The sequence below is a fragment of the Brachyhypopomus gauderio genome, chromosome 10 (genome assembly GCF_052324685.1).
Source record: "Brachyhypopomus gauderio isolate BG-103 chromosome 10, BGAUD_0.2, whole genome shotgun sequence".
Classification (NCBI taxonomy): Eukaryota; Metazoa; Chordata; class Actinopteri; order Gymnotiformes; family Hypopomidae; genus Brachyhypopomus; species Brachyhypopomus gauderio.
Genome location: NC_135220.1, coordinates 3,658,067 through 3,680,827, shown reverse-complemented (window position 1 = coordinate 3,680,827; position 22,761 = coordinate 3,658,067). Strand labels below are relative to the sequence as shown.

General features: G+C 45.4%; 3 protein-coding genes and 1 long non-coding RNA gene across 5 annotated transcripts; 3 read left to right on the top strand and 1 right to left on the bottom strand.

Moving 5' to 3' along the window:
* The first annotated feature begins 1,129 nt into the window (after positions 1-1,129).
* Positions 1,130-3,897, top strand: arl6ip5b (ADP-ribosylation factor-like 6 interacting protein 5b). Its single transcript, XM_077018818.1, has 3 exons — positions 1,130-1,377; positions 2,104-2,321; positions 2,910-3,897. The coding sequence occupies exons 1-3, from the start codon at positions 1,199-1,201 to the stop codon at positions 3,083-3,085; spliced, it is 573 nt and encodes a 190-aa protein (XP_076874933.1). The 5' UTR covers positions 1,130-1,198; the 3' UTR covers positions 3,086-3,897.
* A 561-nt stretch (positions 3,898-4,458) lies between these two features.
* srsf6a (serine and arginine rich splicing factor 6a) lies at positions 4,459-9,625 on the top strand. The gene is made up of 6 exons (XM_077018817.1): positions 4,459-4,650; positions 5,517-5,680; positions 7,118-7,233; positions 7,521-7,723; positions 8,537-8,614; positions 8,722-9,625. Exons 1-6 carry the CDS (start codon positions 4,544-4,546, stop codon positions 9,143-9,145), a joined length of 1,092 nt encoding a protein of 363 aa, XP_076874932.1. The 5' UTR covers positions 4,459-4,543; the 3' UTR covers positions 9,146-9,625.
* LOC143525196 (uncharacterized) lies at positions 6,642-16,026 on the bottom strand. The gene is made up of 2 exons (XR_013133586.1): positions 14,823-16,026; positions 6,642-14,492 (listed from the first exon to the last, which is right to left on the bottom strand). It is a non-coding gene; the product is annotated as an uncharacterized LOC143525196 (long non-coding RNA).
* Positions 9,903-22,379, top strand: l3mbtl1 (L3MBTL histone methyl-lysine binding protein 1). Of its 2 annotated transcripts, XM_077018816.1 has the most exons (22): positions 9,903-9,924; positions 11,065-11,209; positions 11,680-11,861; positions 12,021-12,174; positions 12,593-12,761; positions 13,773-13,920; positions 14,040-14,085; positions 14,501-14,592; positions 14,891-14,995; positions 15,098-15,233; positions 15,462-15,553; positions 15,681-15,832; positions 15,934-16,010; positions 16,335-16,420; positions 16,837-16,947; positions 18,750-18,888; positions 19,192-19,294; positions 19,526-19,720; positions 20,473-20,522; positions 20,871-21,028; positions 21,182-21,244; positions 21,364-22,379. In XM_077018816.1, the coding sequence occupies exons 2-22, from the start codon at positions 11,074-11,076 to the stop codon at positions 21,493-21,495; spliced, it is 2,526 nt and encodes an 841-aa protein (XP_076874931.1). In that variant the 5' UTR covers positions 9,903-9,924; positions 11,065-11,073; the 3' UTR covers positions 21,496-22,379. The 2 variants fall into 2 exon arrangements, with proteins under 2 accessions (XP_076874931.1, XP_076874929.1); XM_077018814.1 differs by lacking the exon at positions 9,903-9,924 and having other exon boundaries at positions 10,898-11,209.
* The last annotated feature ends 382 nt before the right edge of the window (positions 22,380-22,761 follow it).

The following is a 22,761-nucleotide window of genomic DNA, read 5'->3' as shown; positions in this document are numbered from 1 at the left end:
GGAATCCTTGCCTTTGATAACTGTCAAATTGTGTAATGGGACTTGGTTAGCTAATTTGGCTCCAGGATCTCTTAGGTAAACATTAAAGCACATATAGCATGAAGGAGAAAACAGGCATATTCCATAAACTCCCCTTTTAATGAAAAACGAATAAATGCTGTCGGTTTTACTGCTAAGTGAACCATTTCTGATCATGAATAAGAATCAGGTCAGGATACTATAAATATAGCCTCCATTACTACCATTGTACATTAACTCCACGGCTACTTATTTTTGTACTTGTGTGCTGAACAGTAAATTAGTCCCTCAAGTCAAATACTTTTAAATACCGAAATGTAGAAATATTGGAGGAGATGCATGGGTGATTAACCTTTAGATTTGCTCTGTAGACGTTCATAGGGAATTGAGATTATGGATCAGAGCCGGGGTGGCTAATCGGGAGATTCGGGAGGATTCCCGATGGGCCAGCTCATGTCAATCTCTAGTTTGGGCCGATTGGGAGGGGAAAATAATTTTGGCCGGATTTGGGCATGAAACTCCCGGGCTGAAAAAGAGGCCCACTCCGGCCCTGTTATGGATTAAAATTAGTTTATCGTGTTCATGTTTACAACTCACCCTAACCGTAACAAATAATTTTAACAATATTCTTGCCACGAAGTCTAATTATATTATGGCGTTCTGTCCCAAAAAATAATGATTGGATATCTTGCGGGGAGGACTCTGATTAACCATCCCAGGCATAAGGTTTGGTATGCCTTTAATAATCGGATAAGTGTTGTGGCCGTGTGCGTTACCCCGCCTATTCAAAAGCACCGCTGGTGTTATTGCCAGAGTTGCCAGGTTCGCGGTTTTCACGCCTAAAAATTCTGGGGTCGCGGGGTGCGGTTTTTGGGCTACTTTTTAGTTGGGCTACCGCAGTAGTTACAAGTCAACACTAAGAATCGATCGCGATATAATACTTAATTTGTCTCAATTTTACACTCGCCAACCCAAGATTAAATCTCACTCCAAGTGATCTTGAAAAGTTGGCAACCCTGCAGACATATGCTTTGGGCTAGTTTAGGCTTCTGAAGGGCGGATTTTACACTGACTTTGTGCGGGATATTTTTGTAGGACCTGGCAACCCTGGTTATTGCTGACTTCACGTACACGGACAGACGCGGAGCAGCCGGGCCGACACCGTCACGTCAGCGCAGTCATGGCTGCGATGGAGCTCGCCCCTCTCAGACCCTGGCTGGACGTCTTCCCTGGCGCCGACCGTTTCGCCAAACCAGACATGTCAGATTTAACCAAATGGAACAACAGAATAATAAGCAATTTACTGTACTTTCAGACCAATTACTTCGCGGTGGCCGCCGTGGTATTCGTGATCGTTGGGTACGTACCTGGTTCGTCTGGGGACCAGTTCCAGTACGTTCTTGGCAAAACTGGTACAGGTTGTGTGTGTGTGTGTGTGTGTGTGTGTGTGTGTGTGTGTGTGTGTGTGTGTGTGTGTTTAATGTAAGTGTTTAACTAGATGCCCCGTCGTGGATTAATTCTGCTTTGACTAGATCTAGCTGTGCTATTTTAAGTTAGCTAGTTGTGCGATGCAGACTTCATCAGGCTGTCCACCGCCCACCGTTAATGAAGCGTTACGCCCAGGTGGAAAGGAACCAATGTATTATTTTTATTTGTATAGCCTACTAAAGAAGTTTCTCACTTGTTGTGTTTGTTTGAACGTGGACTATAAATATACAGAGGTTTATTAAGCTTAAATGACGCTATCTAAGAGGCCGGGGAAATCGCAGCTGTCAGGAACCAGTGAGTCACTCAGACTATGTTTAGTCCAGAAGACAATTCGGCTGTAATGCTAAATTGTTATGAGCAACTACCACAATAACTTTTAAACGTGTAATTTAGAGCACAAGAGGTTTTATATTTGTAACACAGAGTATTGGCATCACAGTATAGCATAGCCATGCAGTCGTTTAGATACGTAGACATCCTCACATTAGGCAACGACATTTTGTGCTGGATCTTTTTTGCCTTTGAGGAGAAACAGAATGGCATCTAAATACATTTTCACCGTATTGTCTTTTGTGGCCTCGTAAATGGTTTTTGCAGGTTTATGAACCCAGTGGGCATGTTGCTCGGTGGCACGGTGGTGTCCTTGGTCTTCGGTGGCTTGGTGTGGGCTGGAGAGAACAAGGCTGTGGTGAAGAACTTCAAGAAGAAGAACCCTGTCCTCTTTGTCATTATTGTCATGGTGGTCAGTTACCTTCTGCTCACGCTCTGTGGCGGCGTGATGGTTTTCATATTTGGCATCACCTTCCCTTTGCTCTGTGAGTAATACATTCAATGGCAACTTATGCAGCATAATAGAAGTATATAGAATATATCTATAATAGAATATATAGATACAGCACACGATCACCCAGTTTGGACCTTTTTGAATTGTTTTCTTTACATAATTTCTTTATTTACTACTTATGTAGTATACACCAACAGTGCACTGATGTTAGCTCTTGATTAGATCCCATTTCATGTCCAAATATGAGCCTAGAAGATCAGTTGTAAGGGTGTGTCTATTCACATCACTGAGAACAGGAGCACTAGCATGTGTGGAATGGTTGCAGAGTGGTCAGGGCAGTAAATGTTGCTCAGTTTGATTTATAATGTTTATATTTCTATTGTTCACCTTTGCTGGCATCTGGCAATGGTTCGAAATGAAACCTCATGTTCTAAAGTACTGACACTAGGCTCTGGAAATATTCCTATTCTGTCTGTCCTGTAGAGAACTGTTTAACCAAAATTGTTACAATGCATTTTTAGAGATATTGTTAACTTAAATTGTTCAATGTTTTTTTTTATCACAGATCATTTGATCTTTCTGTGTTAATCATTGATTGTTGGGTTGTGTTGCTTTTCAGTGATCCTGATCCATGCCTCTCTGCGACTGCGTAGCATGAAGAACAAGCTGGAGAATAAGATTGAGGGTGTAGGGCTGAAGAAGACGCCCATGGGGTTCATTTTAGAGTTGCTAGACCAGCAAGAGGAGAAGATCAACAAGATCCAGGATTTCATTGAGAACAAACTTAAGGAGTGAACCTGGTGATTGCCAGTGTTCACAAATCAACACTCCTAATAGGGTCAAAGTCACTCCTCCCTTCCCAGTTATAACCAATGTAATGTGTGAGAGAGGTTTCTGTAACAAAACCTGAAAAAATAATGTCTTCCAAAGGTTTCTTGGTTTTTGCCAGCTATGCTATAGTAGTCGTTTAAATTCTTGTTACTGATTCCCAATTTCTACAGCATAAGGTGTATGTCATAAGGACTCTTGAGAATAACTTTTTTTTTATTGCTCCCTTTAATAAGCTGTAATCTTACATGTGGCAATCTGTGTACTATATAGCATGTTGGGCTTTCTTGCAAAAGCTACTGTGCAATGCTGTTACCTTCCCGTATATATGCACCTTTGATATAACATTTTTGCACATAAAGATGGGGTTTTCACTGTAAATTGGTATTGTTAGAACAGTAAGCAACCAATCAAGTACAGAATGTCTTTTAATAAAAGACAGACGTGGCGTTTTGTATGTTCTGACGGCCTAAATAGACGGATTCCATATAAAAGAAAGCACTTTAGAATGTTGCCTTGGTTCTCTCTGTGTTCTGGAATCAGTGTTTGTTTTCTAGGTCATAGTTTACAGTTTACTTTTCCTCTGTAACTGGCATTCTGTGGGGTTACAGCTATGCACATGTATGGTGCATGTTAAAAAATTTACTGAAAATGTTGAGGTGCGATTTGCATATACTTGTCTCAGTCATTTTAATGAAGAGCAAAAATGCTACCTCAGATTAAGCCATTATCATAACCCTTACACTAATGCAGGACTCTAATAAAGAAAACTCATGCGACGTCTGCAAATGATCTGATTAATAGAATGCAGGTGTATTTACTGATGTTCGGTTTGTGCTATACATCCCTGACAGATTATAGTAATTCACAATGATCCTATTATTGATGTATGCAGATAATTAGTGAAGTGTTTTTTTTTTCTAAATTAAAAATATATATATATTATAAATGCATCAGATCATTACATCATCATTACTACTAGTAAAATAACTTTTGCTTTACCATCTTAGGGTGCTCTTTGTGCTTTGACCATTAGGAGATGACATTTATATATATATCAAAAATGATCAAAAAATAATAGCAAATATTATATATATATATAATATTTGCTATCATTTTTGATCATATTTATAATGTATGAAAAATTTATCATCCTACAATGAGAAATAAATAGTATAGGGCATTTGAATCTTATAAAATACATACAAAATAATATGTACGCGTTAATCTACATTTACTGAGGTATTTGTAAGCCGAGGCTAAATATAAATGAATTTTCAAGGTGGTAGTTTGAGACTTGTAATTTGAAAGTTATCGGTCTCCATTTTGAAAACAAAGGAGTTTCTTTTGCGGGTTTCACGCCCTCTTCATGTGGTTGGGAGGAGAGTGCAAGTGTTTGTAGGGGCTGCTGCAGACGAAGACATCATGCCTCGGGTGTACATTGGACGCCTGAGTTATCATGTCCGCGAAAAGGACATACAGCGGTTTTTCAGTGGATACGGAAAACTTCTTGAAGTCGATCTAAAAAATGGGTATATTAGCTCTACATGTCACCAGCACGGCCAGTACGCCATTATGGTTCGAGCTTGATAACCAGCGTATGCAGTGTAGCGTTATATGGTTGTATTTGTACCTCTTTGACAGCGACTGCATTCAATTAAGACAATAATATCGTCGTATCGATTAAGACTTCGTGTTGTGATATTAAGAGAGACTTTGGATAGGCGTGTGTTCAACGCCTTTAGCCTCTCATCAGAGCTTTGTTATTCGAGCTAGACGGACGGCAGGTTTTATCATGCCATTCGGCTGCTTTTCTTATTAACTTCATACTGCAAACTCTCCCAACAAGACACGTTGTAATTTTGTAGTTTTATTTAGTAATTATTGTAGTTTTGCTGCAAGGACATATTTATATAACGGAATCACACTTAACTAAGGAGCCGCATAACGCACTGTTGGAACCTAGTACCACTTTCTAGTGTCAAATCTCGTTATCAAACAACTCGTTACAAACATAAACCATTTCTGGTGTCCAGTTATGTCGGTGTGGACTCATGTTCTTAAAGCTAACACTTGAAAATATAGTTAAGATTAATTGTAATCTGCATTTATTTTTCCAAAAATGCTAACTACTAAAGGTAAATATGGCATGTACTTCAGAACAAGCTGGCTTTGTTGGCGCTCAGGTGTTTTTATTTGTGACTAGTGAATAGTTTATGATGTTTGCCTCGTGGCATCAAGACATATAAGCAGATGATTCTGTTGGCTTGATACCCAATGCATGATATGAGATATATGAAATGTGATGGCAATGTCAGCTGTTTTCGGGGTGAGAAGCAGTTTGGAGCAGTCCGGCCGTGGTGAGACCCCTCCCCGTGAGACACCTCCTGTGTTCCAGCTACGGGTTTGTGGAGTTTGAGGACACCCGGGACGCCGACGACGCGGTGTATGAGCTGAATGGGAAGGAGCTGTGTGGAGAGAGGGTGATGGTGGAGCATGCCAGAGGCCCCCGGCGGGACCGCGATGGATACGGCGGGGGAGGCTATTACGGAGGCGGCCGCAGTAAGTGTACTCCCAAGTGTTAAGAACTATGGGCAAGCAATTTGTGCTTCACGTTTTTTTTAATTACTGTGTGCCCTGCACTCTGGAGAGATACATTGTCTTGTCTTTTAGTAGTAAGGAAGTAAAATAAACAGCCCAACCACAAAGTCCTATTTTGTATTCTTTGCCATAAAATGTGCACAGTTCTCAGACTGAGGTGCAGGAGGGTCACCCATTCAGGCTCTCCCACGTGTGTTTAACAACAACACAGCTTTCGAGTTCATGCACCGCAACCCTTTCCCTCTCAAAATTAAACAAATAAACACTACACTAATCAAGTAAAAGGAATAGTTTAACACCTTAAATAATTCGCTTATTGTTTTACAAATCAGAAAAAAAATCGTATTGGTTTGTCCCAATAATTCGGAATGTGCCTATGAAATGGATTACATGACTCCCTCTTATAGTGGGTAGCATGGGCTGTTTGCACAGAAAATGGATTATAAATCACTTATGGTAAGAAAATTTTAAATAAGTGTTTTAAAAGGCTCAAATTGTAATTGATGGCAAGAATTTGGCATGCATGTTCTCATCCAATTCCAAGACTATTAATAATAATCATTTGGAGTTTAAAGAAGAAACACTCTCCAGCATATTTAATTGATATTGACTGTCATGTATGTTAATTTATTTTCTGCATATGTTGTACCCGAGTGGAAACGTAAACGTCAGTTATTATGTATGACTGCTAAAGTTGCAATTTTATTTCCAGTTTGATTGCCACAGTGACAGAGTCCTTGATGTTTCAATTTGAAAGAGTCCAGTGGGGCTGAGGCCGGGTCCCAGTTCGTTGTGGCTAAGATGACTACCTGACCGCTTTGGCCTTGGCCTTCACCTTACAATGTGTGTGTGACCTTTGCCCCTTGATGCTTTGGCTGACCTAACCGGAAGCCAAGATGACAGCAGCCTTTTGCCAATAGACCAGGGGTGATGGTGAGGAATGCTAGTTATTATGTTGTCGATATGGAAAAGCCTCTAGCCAAAGATGTAAAACCAATCACTGAATGGGAGGCATTCGGTTAGGCATACTGTTCAACGTGGTCAGTGATTTACATATAAGGGAGAAACATGTCTTAACCTGTTTGTGTTTGAATGTATTTTGCTATATTTTCCATAAAACAAATTGACATGATTTTCATTGAAAGATTATGACCTTGTCTGATCAGCTGTGTGTTTGAGTTCCTATATCTCTGTTCCAAATAGTAATTCCATGTCTGGGAGGCAGCAAACAGCTCATGACTGAGTCTGTGAACAGGTTTGCGATAAGCAAGAGAAAGGCATTCGCTGCCAGCTTTACCATTTCCGGTCAATTTGTGACTTAGGCTCTTGTTTGCATCTCTCCCTGAGCGGCTCAGACCTTCCTGACTGTTGCTCTTGGTTTCCCCCTGTCTGTTGAAGGTGGTTATAGCAGCAGGAGTCGCTCGGGCAGGGATAAGTACGGCCCCCCGGTTCGCACTGAATACCGGCTCATCGTGGAGAACCTGTCCAGCCGCTGCAGCTGGCAGGACCTGAAGGTAAAAGCGTGAACGTTGGTCCGTTCCTCCTCCACCGTATCCTGACCCACCATGTTTGCTTTGTAATGAGGAGGGATCTGTGATTTTACAGTGCATTCGTATGGTTAGTTTCGTTGTATGTTTAAAAGTGGCCTCTTAGGATGGCGAGCAAGAATCTATTACAAATCAAAGCTTGAAATAGCTAATAGCACAACACAAATCCATGAACGGCATACTGACTATTAGTAAGTCTGGCACATGGTGTAAGCCTCCTGGACGCAGAACGGCAGCCCTGTGTTGTCTGGTAGGATTTCATGCGGCAGGCGGGAGAGGTGACGTACGCCGATGCCCATAAAGAGCGCACAAACGAGGGGGTGATCGAGTTCCGCACCCACTCGGACATGCGCAGGGCTCTGGACAAACTGGACGGCACGGACATCAACGGCCGCAAGATCCGTCTGGTCGAGGACAAGCCGCGCAGACGACGCTCCGGCTCCGGGAGCCGATCCAGGTAACGCGCGCGCGGGTGGAGGCGACCCGTCACTCGTGGGTGGCCGGCACCGGTGGTGCGTGGTCTTTGTGCGAGGAACCGCTGTGTGTCTCTTTCTGTTCCAACTCACCTGACTCCTCTCAGTCCTGGCAGTTTGAAAAGTGTATGGGGGCAGATGGTGTAATAACTATAATACTAGTAAACTTTTATTTTCTGATTTCCTAAGAACATAAACACAATAATGAAACCTTATTAATATAGCTATTAATACAGCTATTGATTTAGCAGTTAATGCTGCTGTATGCATTCCTTTGGTTATTAGCCATGGAGCTTTGGCTGGTTGACGGGAAGTGAAGGCATCGATTAGCCAAGCAAAGGTGTCTCCACCAGTCTGCCTTTAGCTTGTGCCTCGTGATACTGATGTGGTCATGCGGATCATTTATTTGTTATTTGTTAGTGGATGCACGGTCCCTTTGTAACATGATCCGCAGAAGAAGAGACTGAGAAGGAAGCAAATCAGAGAGGGTTTCTCATTTCACTCCAGTGCTTTTGGGGAGTACAACAAGGTTAAATTAGTGTGTTTAATGCTATTACACTAAAGAAATTACAGGTACAGAATCAATAATGGAGATTCCTAATTTATTAGGAAACATTCAAAGTCTTGTGCCTTTCTGCAGTCTTTTGGTGTGTATTTTTCTTAATCTTTATTAAGAAATTAAGAACAAAAAAAGGAAAATGATTTTTGGGGGGGCGGGGGATACATGTATGGCCATGTATGTAAAGGAGTGGGTGTGGTGCTCTGCTGATCTGAGTCTGTCCTGTTTTCATCCACAGATCCCGCAGCCGGCGTCGCTCACGTAGTAGGAGCCGACAGAGCAGCCGTTCACAGAGCAACTCGCGATCTCGCTCGAGGTGCCCACACACCTCCACCCTGTGCTCCCTACGCGCTCTGCTTCAGCTGTGGGGCACTGTGGTCCTCTCTCCTGTTCACTCCTCCGTTTTTTTTCTCCATTTCTCAGGTCCCGGTCCCGCCGACATCGCTCCCGCTCCAGGTCCCGTCACAAGTCCCGCTCACGGTCGGGGCGCAAGTCCCGCTCCAAGTCCCCGTCTAGGAAGTCCCGCTCGCGCACCCAGAAGTCTCGTAGCAGGTCGGCCAGCCGCAAGTCTCGTTCTCGCTCCGACGACCGGAAGTCTCGCTCCAAGAGCACCTCAAAGGTGAAGTCGGAGCGCGGCTCGCGAGGCCGCTCCAACGAGAAGTCGGCCAGTAAGAAATCCCGAAGCCGCTCAAACTCTCCCACCACCAACGGGAACGACCGCCGGGCCAAATCTGCCTCTCGCTCCCCCTCACCTCCGGCAGAGAGAAGCGGCTCCAAGTCTCCCGAACGCCGTTCCCGCTCACGCTCGAAATCCAGGTCCCGCTCCAGATCTGCCTCCCAGGACTAGAACCTGCTTTCCGCTCGTGAAAGACGGGCTTCGGTGACGACGGGCAAGATCTGGTGTTCAATTGGGTTTTTATTTGCTGACCTTCCATTTGCTGAAGCCAGTTGATGATGACCAGATTAGATTAGATGCTTCATACGTGGCATGAGCAGAAATATACATTTGGAGCTTCGATCTGTGTTGTGCAAATGCGCATTCATACGGTTAATCCTGTTCATAACCCGATCTGGATTCCCCCAATATCATATACAATATTACTCCATTAATGTGATAGAATGAGGCACTTGATGCGCAAGCTACTACAGTGAGCTGATTTGTCTTGTGGCTTTATCATCTACATCGATTATATACAGTTTGTTTTGACTTCGTTTCTTATAATTGTTCTGTTAAACCAACCAGCTCCCATATTGTGAGACTTAAGGGTTATTGCAAACAAGTAAATTTTTATTGTTCATTTTATTAAAGTCCACATTGATACGTTTCTATCGTTGTTGAGCGTTATTTTCAGTGTTTAATTTCTTATAGTCCACATTTCTATTTGGTACTGTGTCTGAAGGTGTTCTGTGCAGCCTAGTTTCGCTGTGAGGAGTTAAAATGGAGAGATGCGGAGGGTTGGGGGTGGATTCAGTACTCTACGGCAGTGAAGCAATGTAACCATTTTTGCGTGCTCAGAGGAAAGCTCTTTTTTTTTTAGGAGGGGGTGGGGGGGTGATGGCGCTCCACATTGATGTTATGCGCATGCGCTGTAAAAAAAAATTTATCAGAAGCAGGACGGACCGCTGGTAAGAATAAATTGATTATCTTATCGGCAAGTGCATGCTAAATTGTCATCATTCCGCAATATGCCAAAGATAAAGTTGCATCGCGTTTGTCCTCGGGAAAAATGCAAATTACACAGCATTATTGCACAGCGTCAAATTTACCAATTTATAAATGTGAAATAATTAGCCATCAAGCTAATGTTTCCATGAAACTGGAAATATATTGTTACGGCAGGATTGTTACATTTTTACGTTGATAATTTGCTACTGAACAGTCAGTCGACTGAGCGCCGTAGGTATGAAGCGATAACTGCCTCTTATTCAGGCTTGAATACATTAAGTGTGCGCGAAATGTTAAATGGCGTGTTCATGAAGAGTTCACTCCAGTTTACTTCGTAAATATATATATTAATATATATATAGTCGTCCGCCATTTTGCAGTGCTACTGTGGACTAAATTGATGTGGAATAGTAAGACTAAAGGATGCTCCGTGGTCATTAGGTGGGCTGTGTTTCTCAAATAATGCAGCACGTCCGACATGGTCCGTGTCAAGCACACTATCACCGCAAATGTGGAATAAATGTCCAGATACACAGGTTAATCGGACTGCACGGACTGTTTTTATTAACCTATTTACCTATAAACCTCCGTGTTTATAAATCAGTGTCGAGGACATTTATTTGCAGTGTTTGGTAATGGGGTGATAAACCAAAATTGAGTTTATACCTATTATAGAAGCAAAATCGCATAGCAGGTGTATGTCTCCGGGTAGACTGCTTTGAATAAAAGAGATCTTGATCTCTTTAATGCAGTCAGTCAAAAAAAAAAATGATTGTTGGAAAAAAAATGTTTTTTGCAAACTGTCTGACCCTAACTAAAACCCGTAAAGATTGCCATATTAAAGAAACGCCGTCGTCGTGTAATTCCTAAACGGTAATCACTGCCTGAAATGAAAAGAAAAGCGTTGTATAGTCACTGCTTTTGATCTCTTGCATAACTGCCCTCCATATGAAAGAGCTAGGGTGATGTTTTAGAATATATAGCGTGTTATACAAATTACACTGTGCATACTTCTCATGTTCATCAGTAAAAAATATTTCAAAAGTGACTTTAACCAAAATAAGCTTCCCCACCCCCTCTGTGTCAAATATGGCTTTGAGCGTCTTGTCATGAGTGCCAAAGTGGATGTGGACGTCCTGCCAAAAGATGCAGATTCTTCTCCAGAAAGCAATGGCACGTTCCCGTCCAAGGACAGTCTATCTCAGCGCCCTCGACCTCAAAATACCACCACCATCATTTTACCAGGTGATATTAGGCAAAGGGGTTATACCAACGACGGCCTTGCACTGGTCTGCTTGTTTTTAAATGTTTAAAAAAATTATTGGTTGGGGTTGTTTTGGTAAAGGAACAGTGTCTGTTTCTGAACCATTTCAATGTCTTGATTCATAATATGATCCAGCAGTATTATAGCAACCAGCCTGTTTTGAAGTGGTTGTGTGGAATTTGCAACTTAAAAAAAAGGTTTTAATGCGTTCAAAAATACCTCTACCAGCAATCTAAATAATTTGGTTGTTAATTTGTTCCTCACTTGCTTCTGAAGACTCTGTCCTGATACTTTCATTGCATCCAAAGCAATGAAAACATATTAGTGGATGTTCTCAACATGGGGATGGAAACTGAAGTCAGACCCTGTTGCTTTACAGCAATACCATACATTTAGCCTTTTTGGTCAGCAACACAAGCACCACGATCCAATCTGTTCATTTCTCCGACAGCTTCCGCCCATCCGATGCCAAAGATGGATGTGTCCCAAAACCCTGCAAAAGAAGTGAAGGGTGCTGTCTCGGGCGGCCTGGACAGTGGCCCGCTGGGCAGCCAGGTGGGCGGCACCTGCAGCATCGTCCATGTCCTGGAGTGGAAAGAGGGCATGGCCATCCTGCCAGGCAGCAGCCTGAAGGTCAGCAAAGCACCACAACGTCCGCTAAGCCGTCCATTTTAAATCTCTCCCGTGTGGCAAATCGCATTCGCTTGTTAGAAGCCCGTTGGTTTCTGTGGTTCTGTAAAAGCTGAGAGGGAGGAGCTGAGGGACAGTGTTGGTGTTGTGTATGCTCTCCAGCTGTGTGTCGGAGACAGCGGCACACTTGAGGTGATCAGCCAGGGGAAAGTGGGTGTTGCCAACCCGCTCACCGAGGGAGGCGGAGCCAAGCCAGCTGATGGAGAGCACAAACAGGCAGCGAAGCCCACCACAGATCAATCAGCAGCTCTCCAAGGTTCCTCTAAGCTCCTGTTCCAAACACTGTTCCGTAAGACTGTTCCAAAGATCTTCCCAGGTGTACCTGAGGGTACCTTTTTCGCATAACTGTGAATTGTTTAGGAGAATGTGTTTTGTAGCCCTAAAATAGGACTAGCATCACGTCCAGCTCCGACACAGCTCAGTAAGGGCCTGCTAATTAGGAAGCGATTTGAATCAGGTGTGTTGGATATCACGCCGTGCTGCATTCTCCCAGGCCTGGGCGAGACTTCAGCGCTGATTTTAGCATGTTGAGCCATCCAGGACTGAGGGAGAGGAATGCTGGATTAAAACATATCTCAAGCCCCCACAGCAGACGGTGGTCAGTCAGTTCGTGGTGTTTGGCGTCTCTCCGGCATGAAGCCCCGTAACCAGCAGCAGCCCTCGTGTCTCTGCAGGTGTCCCAGTGCTCGCCGCTCCCAGTACGACTGCCTCTGTGGAGGCTGACCCGGCCGTGAAGGGCAGCCCAGAGATCCAGGACGGCTCCGTCCAGCACAAGACCAGCAACGAACAGATGTCCAAGCGGTCCTACCCCGAAGAACTTCGCCGGGAGCCTGTGCCAGAGAAGTAATGGTCCCTTACTGATTACGCACCCATGAGGAATAACAGGCCAGGAGGTTTTGAGGTGTTGTAAAGCCGAGGGGGTAAATGTTCTTATGAGTTGTTATCCTTGCGTGATATCAGTTCGTTTCAGTGTGACACGAAGACTGGCAGAGGACCTCCTGGCATACAAGATTAGTGCCACGTTGACCTGTCCTACATCATTTGCATTTGAAATATGCAAATCTAAAGTCCAGTTGAAAAGCAAAGCAAGCACATACTGCTTCCTGTAGACCATATCAAAAAAGTTAATGTTTCAGCAAAGAAAGTTTATAAAGAGCAACACTAAAAGTGTTGTTTTCATCGAACGTAACCAGAATTTATTTAATGAGTAAACTGGCATGTGGGCACAATTTTTTGTCTTATACCATTTCCACCACCAGGGGGCGGAATGGTTCTAGGTGGAGGTCTTACCTATGCAAGAGATAGAGGACTCAGTCTTATATGCTGAAACAGTGTCCTAAGGAAACAAGATTAGCCGTGTGGCAGAGAACAAGTGCAGATTTTGTGTTTAAGTGTTTGTCAAATTGAGGAGATTTGGACCACTGAGGTACTTTTCAACGTAATATGCAAAGATCGAAGAGCTTGCATGTGTTTTCAGCAAGCTGCTCTGGTTGCTGAGAGACAGTGTGCCTCTCACTCAACGTGGGTTTGCGTTAAGTGATCTCGTGAATATTTAATATAACACCCACACAGACCTCTCAGATTTGAGAAGTTATAATAAGAGCACCAAAAAATTATTAATAAAAACCGGACATACTCTCATAACTGTTAATGCTTGTGTGATTGAGACATAGGGACCAAACTTGGAGTTATTTTAAACCTTTTCTAAATGACTGAACTACTAATAAATAGCATTCTAAAACATATGAGTGCTTCATATGTATTGACTCATAATAAAATGAAATTAAAATCCGTTAATAATGGCACACAGGTGGCACATAAATATGTTTGGTCCCTTTGGCTTGTTTCTTCCAGAACAACCGGCATTGATAGAGTTCCAGAAACCCAGGTGACCTCTCGTGACCCTGAACTGCTAAAGCCAATGAAGAAGAGAAGGAGAAGGGACTACCTGAGCCCCTCTGAGGAAGACTCGGAAGCTGAGACCATGATACACCTGGAAAGGGTAGCAAGCTGCACCTGAACACTGACCACAGTGGTTTGCTCATTAAAGTCACATGCTCCCTTCAGAAAGGCTACTGTGTAATTGTAGTGCATTACACTAACCTAACTTTCTCATTCAAGGAGGAAAAATCTGAGGACTTAAAAATGGAAGGTCAGGGAAAAACAGGTGTGTGTGTGTGTATGTGTGTGTGTGTGTGTGTGTGTGTGTGTGTGTGTGTGTGTGTGTGTGTGTGTGTGTGTGTGTTTGTGTGTGTGTGTGTGTGTGTGTGTGTGTGTGTGCGCATGCGTGTGTGCATGCGTTTGTGTGTGTGTACGCGTGTGTGTATGTGTGCATGCTCCGTTTCCTGAGGCTATGTGTGTGTCATGTCCTAGGGCTTTATGATTCTGTACTGATTTACATCACTGAAACGCACACACACCAACTCTGTGCATCTGGTACTGGGACTTTACCAGTTACTCCATTAAACGTCCTGGGAACGGAGCGTTTCTGTCATGAGATTTCCTCCTCATCTGGGTGAGCTTGAGCTTGAGGTTGCGAAGATGAACCGTGCAGGAACACAATGGCGTGTTTATCTGCGCAGACACCACGGAGCCCAAAGGAGAGGCGTGGTCATGGTCGCGGTATCTCGAGGAACAGAAAGCACTGGCAGCTCCACCCAAACTCTTCCAGGAGGTACTGTCTGCTCACACCATGTCCTCGCACCGGTTGAGTTTATAACCACCAAACCAAACACATTTACACACAAATTCTACTGAGCTGTTAATAGTTGTTTTGTTTTGGCTTTTTTTGCTAAATTGTTATATATTTTTTGTTATTATAGCTTTCGTTACTCTGAATTACAAAATGTCTACATACAAATTGAAAAATCAAAAATACTGAATGGTGGTGTGCAGTTTGTTTACCTTTTCAGTGATCTGGTCTCTCTGTGTGGCATTTACTGGACTTTACATCTTTACTTCTGTCTGCGAAGTCCCAGAGGGTTGCAGAATGTCAGAACCACTTCTGCCAGGGGATGAAGTTGGAGGGTATTGACCCTCAGCACCCCTCCATGTACTTTGTGTTGACAGTTGCTGAGGTAGAGGCCGGCCTCTCCTGATAATCTCCTGCTCAAGCACTCTGTTATTTCTCCATCCGTACCTGAGCCAAAAGCAAACGTCTCCTTCCTCTTGTCCTTCAGGTGTGTGGCTACAGGTTGCGCCTTCATTTCGATGGCTACTCAGACTGCCATGACTTCTGGGTCAATGCCAACTGCCCCGATATTCACCCTGTCGGGTGGTGTGAGAGCACGGGACACAAACTGTACACCCCTAAAGGTGAGCACTCGCGGTAATCCGCTCACCCACATGGCAGGGTTGGACAGACGTTCCTGCCCTCTGCTGTGATAGGGGAGTTGGGAGGTGACAGTGCTACTACACACATCCACATGGCCCTGTGACGTGGGCCCCAGCTGAACAGGACGCTCTGTGAAGTCTCCATTCAGACAGCGCAATGCTATTGCTCGTCTAAGCAATGCTAATGCTTGTCTACCACTGCACATCCAGGGTATAAAGAGGAGGAGTTTTCCTGGGCTAGCTATTTAAAGCTCACCAAAGCACAACCCGCTCCGAAAGAGCTGTTTGCCAGCCCGGGCAAAGTAAGTAGAGTCCTAGCACTGAAACTTTACCCACAATGCACTGCAGTTACTCCCTGGAAACTTTGTGTGTGTGTGTGTGTGTGTGTGTGTGTGTGTGTGTGTGTGTGTGTGTGTGTTTTCCATGCAGACAGATAAGGCGGGCGGATTTGAGGTCGGCATGAAACTGGAAGCAGTCGACCGCATGAACCCCTCCCTCATATGTGTCGCCACGGTGACTGACATTGTGGGAAGCCGTTTTCTTGTCCATTTTGACAACTGGGATGACACGTACGATTACTGGTGTGTCCACGCACTGGATTAACAGATTACGCACCATAGTCCAAGACGACATTTTGTATTCCTGCGTTGTTTTTTTTTTTTTTTCTTCCTTTTTGTTTTAGGTGTGATGCACGAAGTCCATACATTCACCCCATTGGCTGGTGCCAAGAGAGGAGCCTCCCCCTCACTCCTCCTCAAGGTGACTGACACGCCCAATCGCCCAATAGAAACTCATAGAAATCCCCTTTGGAAACAGCATACAACAATTTAAAGAAATATGTTATTTCATTCATTCACTGTATCGTGAAATTAAAGTTCATTCTTAATATTTCCTCTGGAAAGGACTTGATATTCAGTATTTTATTGTTATTGTTGTTAATGTTATATTTACATTTTTGTTTTATTTTTATTATGAGCACACATAGGTATTTTGGATCTAAAACAAAAAGTGCTAGATAAATATTATTACTACTGCTACTATTAATACTACTATTATTGCTATCATCATGCAACCGTTCCACAGACTATCCAGACCCAGGCAAGTTCTCCTGGGAGAGGTACCTGGAGGAGACCGGATCAACAGCTGCTCCTGCAGACGCCTTCAGAGTGGTGTGTAGCACCGGCATCCCACAGCACTGCTGTCCTCAAATACAGACGCTCCTGCCCAGCAGAGGTCTTTGTTTGGAATTAGACACCACACCACACCCCCACATTATCTCTAAAAATGACACCGTAGAAGCAGTCCGCCTGCTATTTATAATACACTAAGTAAAAGACAGTCTAAGCTTACATTATTCTAAATATATGTTATAAAGTATGACTGCAAATGTAAGTCATGTTTTCCTGTTACCTAAATAAAACCTCTGTAGATATCCACTACAGTAACTAATGTAGGTCATAGGCCTGCTTTCTTGTTTCCAAGCTTCTGAAGTATTTAAGAGAGTTACACCAGAGCTGTGTGTTACTTGCCTGTAACTCGCCTGTAACTTGTGTGTAACGCGAGCTCTCTTCCTACCTGCGGCTAGCGTCCTCCGCACAACTTTCAGGTGAACATGAAACTGGAGGCTGTGGACAAGAGGAGCCCGGCACTCATCCGCGTGGCCAGCGTGCAGGAAGTGGACACACACAGGATCAAGGTGAGCACTGTGTCTGGCCTCACACGGGGCTGCGTCTCACACGGGGCTGCGTTTCACACAGGGCTACGTCTCACACGGGGCTACGTCTCACACGGGGCTGCGTCTCACACGGGGCTACGTCTCACACGGGGCTGCGTCTCACAGGGGGTTGCGTCTCACACGGGGCTGCGTCTCACAGGGGGCTGTGTCTCACACGGGGCTGCGTCGCACACGGGCTGTGTCTCACACGGGGCTGCGTCTCACACGGGGCTACGTCTCACACGGGGCTACGTCTCACAGGGGGTTGCGTCTCACACGGGGCTGCGTCTCACACGGGGCTGCGTTTCACACAGGGCTGCGTTTCACACGGGGCTACGTCTCACACGGGGCTACGTCTCACACGGGGCTGCGTCTCACACGGGGCTACGTCTCACACGGGGCTGCGTCTCACACGGGGCTGCGTCTCACACGGGGCTGCGTCTCACACGGGGCTACGTCTCACACGGGGCTGCGTCTCACACGGGGTTGCGTCTCACATGGGGCTGCGTCTCACAGGGGGCTGTGTCTCACACGGGGCTGCGTCTCACAGGGGGTTGCGTCTCACACGGGGCTGCGTCTCACAGGGGGCTGTGTCTCACACGGGGCTGCGTCGCACACGGGCTGTGTCTCACACGGGGCTGCGTCTCACACAGGGCTACGTCTCACACGGGGCTACGTCTCACAGGGGGTTGCGTCTCACACGGGGCTGCGTTTCACACGGGGCTGCGTTTCACACGGGGCTACGTCTCACAGGGGGTTGTGTCTCACACGGGGCTGCGTCTCACACGGGGCTACGTCTCACACGGGGCTGCGTTTCACACGGGGCTGCGTTTCACACGGGGCTACGTCTCACACGGGGCTACGTCTCACACGGGGCTGCGTCTCACACGGAGCTGCGTCTCACACGGGGCTGCGTCTCACACGGGGCTACGTCTCACACGGGCTGTGTCTCACACGGGGCTGCGTCTCACACACGGGGCTGCGTCTCACACGGGGCTACGTCTCGCACGGGCTACGTCTCGCACGGGCTACGTCTCGCACGGGCTACGTCTCACACGGGCTGTGTCTCACACGGGGCTGTGTTGAGCTGGTGTAGCTCTCTGCTATGCTAAAGCAGGTCCACACTGCCCGCATCTGCGCCAGTTCCAGTGGATCAAACAGCTGTTTAATGCCTTATGGAGATCCTGACTGGATTTTGACCTTAATTTGTGTGCTATCATGACACACTGATGCTGGACAGGGTTTGGTTTGTGTGAAAGTATTCAGGGAGTACATAAGGACATTCAGAGTGGTTTAATGAAACTAGTACTGTGCGGATCAAGGAGACAACAGGAGCAGCACCAACAAACATAAACACAAACAAACATAAACATAACAAACACTTTCATTTGTTACATACTACAGCTTAACAGTTTGGATTGAAATGTAAAATCTAGTAAATTTTCATATTTGTTTTGAAGAATTTGTTTATTTCTAAGAATATAAACACATTTAACTCACATTTAACTCACTTCATATTTAAGACATTTCGTATACATAAAGGAAATTACATATAAAACACACCACACACACACTCACACATTCACACAATCCTTCATTTGTATGACATTGTAAGCATATTTATGATGAATACAACATAATTACACTGTTGATACTAATCTAAATAAGTAAATGAGAGTAATGTGTAAACTCATGCGAAGCGCTATGTAATATGTATGTAATTTCCTACATTCCAGGTCATTTAAATGTCACTTTCTCAGGAGGCTATTCTTTGTTATGTCCAGATCCATTTTGATGGATGGAGTCAGGTGTATGACGAGTGGGCAGACTCCGACCACCCTGACATCCACCCGGTGGGCTGGTGTGAAAGCACAGGCCACCCCCTGAAACCTCCACCTGGACCTCCAACCGTCCAGCACCCAGGTGAGAAGCCACTCTCCCTGTCCCATACACACGCACAGCCTCCCAGTACCTCCACCTGGACCTCCAACCGTCCAGCACCCAGGTGAGAAGCCACACTCCCCGTCCCATACACACAAACAGCCTCCCAGTACCTCCACCTGGACCTCCAACCGTCCAGCACCCAGGTGAGAAGCCACACTCCCCGTCCCATACACACGCACAGCCTCCCTTTTCACGCAACTACACGTCTGAGTGATCAGCTCACCAGTCTCTATGTATGATGGACAAGAATGATCGTGTATGATGCTGTGATGTCTTCTGCAGGATCCAGGGAGAACGCTATCACGGGCCAACCCAGCTACACGCCGGCACCCTGTAAACCTGTCCCGCAGTCCCGCAACACCTCCAAGTACAGCTTCCACCACAGGTTGGCAGCACGTAACATTAACTGTTGTGGGTCGGTGGTGTTATGAGTTGGAAACAATCTAGTTTAGTACACGTTCTGTTCATCTGTTCAAATGGTGGTTCAGGGTGTCTTGACATCTTTTTTAAGTATGTGGAAATGTTAGTAATGCTGTGTTAGTAAATGTCAGTGTTGTCTTGGCAATCTCTCCTGTTAATCACTTCCATGCTACATAGTGCGTTCTCTCTGAAACAGGAAGTGTCCTACCCCTGGGTGCGACGGTTCAGGTCACGTGACTGGGCGTTTTACAGCACATCACTGCATATCAGGCTGCCCGTTGGCTGAGAGGAATCAGGGCAGGGTCAAAACTGACCTCTCGGACACAGAGGGATCCAAACGCAATCTCCTTGTCTTTGGCCAGAGGGCTAAAAAGTCTCGCTACCATGGCAGGTACTTCACACCGGGTATCACTCTGGGCTTCACCCTGGTTAGACCAGGCAGTAGGTTGATCTTTCATCCACAGCTGGTTAGCCAGGAGGTGGCTGGCCCAGGGTGGATCTCGGGAAAGGGTTGTCTCTCCTTGTCTCAGTATTTCTCGGGTAGGTGAGGTGAGCAGCCATTCGGAAAAAGAAAAGAGGGAAAATTAGCTCTGTATGGGATCATATGCAGGACAGAGGAAATGTAAACATTTCTGAAGTGTGGCAGCAACTCTGGCATTAAATGATTACAGCCTCGCTAAAAAGGCAGAACCAGAAGGTAACACAGACTTGGGAGCATTCTGAGACAATGGCATCCACCCACTACACCGTCAACAAACTTGAGTGACCACATACAGTGACAGGATGACAGCACCAGCGCCCCAGTCTACCATAAAACCCCTCACCCATGAACCCCTGGATCTGTACCTTTATCTAAGGGGGCACATTAGTTATAAACGCTAAACTAAATAAGTAAGTATCACTCTGGCATCACCCTGGGCATCACCCTGGGCATCACCCTGGGCATCTACAGCAGCAGAGAGTAGCATGGCAGCCAGGACACCACTGCAGATGCATAATCAGTCTGGTTGTGATTATTGAGGTGGTGTTACATATCCATTTGGGTGGAGTCCTTAGTACTTAGTACTGAACTCTTTCAAAGATGTGATTTACAATAATTTGAATTTGTTAAATTTTTTCTGTAATCCCCCCCACCCCCCTCAGGATTGGTCGCCCTCCAAAATATCGAAAAAGTCAGCAAAGAACCTATCAGAGTAAGCATCGTATTTTATAACATGATTTGAATTCACGTTGCTTCTGGTAAAATTTATAATCCGTATAAGTTTGTCTTTGCCAAAATAAGCTATGAAGCTATAATATCTGCTTTCACATCTGATTACTTGTGTGTGCGCGTGTATGCCTGCATCTGTGTGTGTGTGTGTGTGTGTGTGCGTGTGTGTGTGTGCGTGTGTGCGTGTGCGTGTGCGTGTGTGTGTGTGTGTGTGTGTGTGTGTGTGTGCGTGCGTGTGTGTGTGCGTGTGTGCGTGTGTGCGTGTGTGCGTGTGCGTGTGTGCGTGTGCGTGTGCGTGTGTGTGTGTGTGTGTGTGTGTCCGTGGCGTCAGACATGTCCACAGAGAGCATGTATCCTTCCCTCTTCATGTCGGCGCTGACGGCCAGTTCGGACCGCACACTCTCCCTCTGCTGGGAGCAGCACTGCAAGTTGCTGCCTGGCGTCGCTGGAATCCACGCGAGCCAAGTAGCTACATGGAGCGTGGAGGAGGTAGGCGTCTGGAACCACCTCAGAAGGTCTTCACAGCCAGCACATCGTCAGATCTGCAGGATTTAACACGTGGAGCGCTCTGGTTCATCACTGTCCTCCTGTGTCTTCTGTGGTTTGAAGGGGTTTGTTGCACTGTGTTCTCTTTGTCTCCAGGTGTTTGGCTTTGTACAGAACCTTATAGGTTGTGAGGAGCAGGCGAGACTTTTCAGAGATGAAGTGAGCAAATCGCATTCGTCTTCATTCACATTCAAACGTCTTCAATCATCTTCTTTGTCGCTCTCTGTTGGGTGTCCAGTCATTCTCGTCTCGGCATTAAAACCCATTTTCCTCCCCAGATGATTGACGGAGAGGCTTTTCTTCTGCTGAGCCAGACTGACATTGTGAAGATAATGAGCATTAAACTGGGTCCTGCCCTGAAGATCTACAACTCCATCCTGATGTTCAAGAGCACTGATGAAGGACTGTAGTCCACTGTGTGTCTCTTCAGATCTATGTGACATGCCTGTTCATCCAGAATCCATTACCCATCATGTGATTGGTGTTTACTGATGTCCCCACCAGAGAGAGAGACAGAGAGAGAGAAAGAGAGAGAGAGAGAAAATATTTTAAAAAATTAATAAGCAAAAAAACATCCACCAAACAGGGGAAGGAAGAGTTAAATAAGGCCTAGCTGAAGCCAAGCTGATGCAGCTGTGCTTTTTAGAAAAGCAGAACGCAGCATTATGGGAGAAGACACTCCGATCCTAAGCCAACTGCTGTGGGCTATCCTGGGTAGTCATTGTTCTTTCTGCTCCAGCCAATCAGGACCTTCTGTGTGGGTGTGAGCTGTCTGCTCTTCACTCCAGTGCTGCCTCAGAGTGGGAACACTGGTTGACCAGTTTCCCTTGACTATGTGTTCCAGAAGGTGATCTCATTGTTGCTTGTGAAACATCACGTAAAGTAGAGATTCCCGTTCTGTTATCCAACCTCTTAGGGGAGTGTCCGAAAGGGGACGTATTGTCTATTCCTCAGTCAGAACCAAGCAGTTTTGGTCCACAGAACAGCTGTTGCAGATATTTCTATGAAAACCCTGGGTGGCCCCAGACCAATCATTCTTCTAAGATGGGATTATTAATATTTGGAGTCACAAACCAGTAGCACTTTTAGCAGCACGGACGTAGTTTTGGGGGGGGGACGGGGGGGACATGTCCCCCCCACTTTTTCAAAAGCCGGTTTTGGTCCCCCCCAGTTTTTACAGTTAAAACCAAATATTTAAGTAGCGACGAAGTCATGTCCCCCCCACTTTTTAACGGTTAAAAAAACAATATCCAAATAGCGACAAATCTAGCACTAGGATCATGCAGCTCCGAGCTCCCCCCCCCCCCCCCCCCGCTCAACAATTTTTGTTCACAGCGCTCAACAATTTTCATTCAACCCCCCCCCCTCCCCCCCCCCCCCCCCCCCCCGCTCAACAGTTCGCCACCCCAGGTTGTGTCCCCCCCACTTATGAAATCAAAACTACGTCCATGTTTAGCAGTGTGGTGTTGTATGTGAACAAAGGTGTTCTACATAAAAAATAAGACAGGTGTTAAGTAGCACTTTTTGACAGCATGCTGTTGTATGTGAACAAACGTGTTCTACGTAACAATGTGCGAAGTGTTCATTAACATCTGAGCATTTTCCAACAGATTTGGTGCTACCCCGAAACCTCTTTTAACCCACAATAATGTTTATGCACTTTATATGATCGACCA

Excerpts from the sequence above, each read along its gene's own strand:
- srsf6a (XM_077018817.1), top strand. The coding sequence starts at position 4,544 with ATGCCTCGGGTGTACATTGGACGCCTGAGTTATCATGTCCGCGAAAAG. Across the intron at positions 4,651-5,516 it reads GAAGTCGATCTAAAAAATGG|CTACGGGTTTGTGGAGTTTG; the intron begins GTATATTAGCTC and ends CCTGTGTTCCAG. Across the intron at positions 5,681-7,117 it reads CTATTACGGAGGCGGCCGCA|GTGGTTATAGCAGCAGGAGT; the intron begins GTAAGTGTACTC and ends TGTCTGTTGAAG.
- arl6ip5b (XM_077018818.1), top strand. The coding sequence starts at position 1,199 with ATGGCTGCGATGGAGCTCGCCCCTCTCAGACCCTGGCTGGACGTCTTC. Across the intron at positions 1,378-2,103 it reads GTGGTATTCGTGATCGTTGG|GTTTATGAACCCAGTGGGCA; the intron begins GTACGTACCTGG and ends TGGTTTTTGCAG. Across the intron at positions 2,322-2,909 it reads CATCACCTTCCCTTTGCTCT|TGATCCTGATCCATGCCTCT; the intron begins GTGAGTAATACA and ends GTTGCTTTTCAG.
- l3mbtl1 (XM_077018814.1), top strand. The coding sequence starts at position 10,981 with ATGTTCATCAGTAAAAAATATTTCAAAAGTGACTTTAACCAAAATAAG. Across the intron at positions 12,175-12,592 it reads TCAATCAGCAGCTCTCCAAG|GTGTCCCAGTGCTCGCCGCT; the intron begins GTTCCTCTAAGC and ends GTGTCTCTGCAG. Across the intron at positions 19,295-19,525 it reads AAGTACAGCTTCCACCACAG|GAAGTGTCCTACCCCTGGGT; the intron begins GTTGGCAGCACG and ends TCTCTGAAACAG.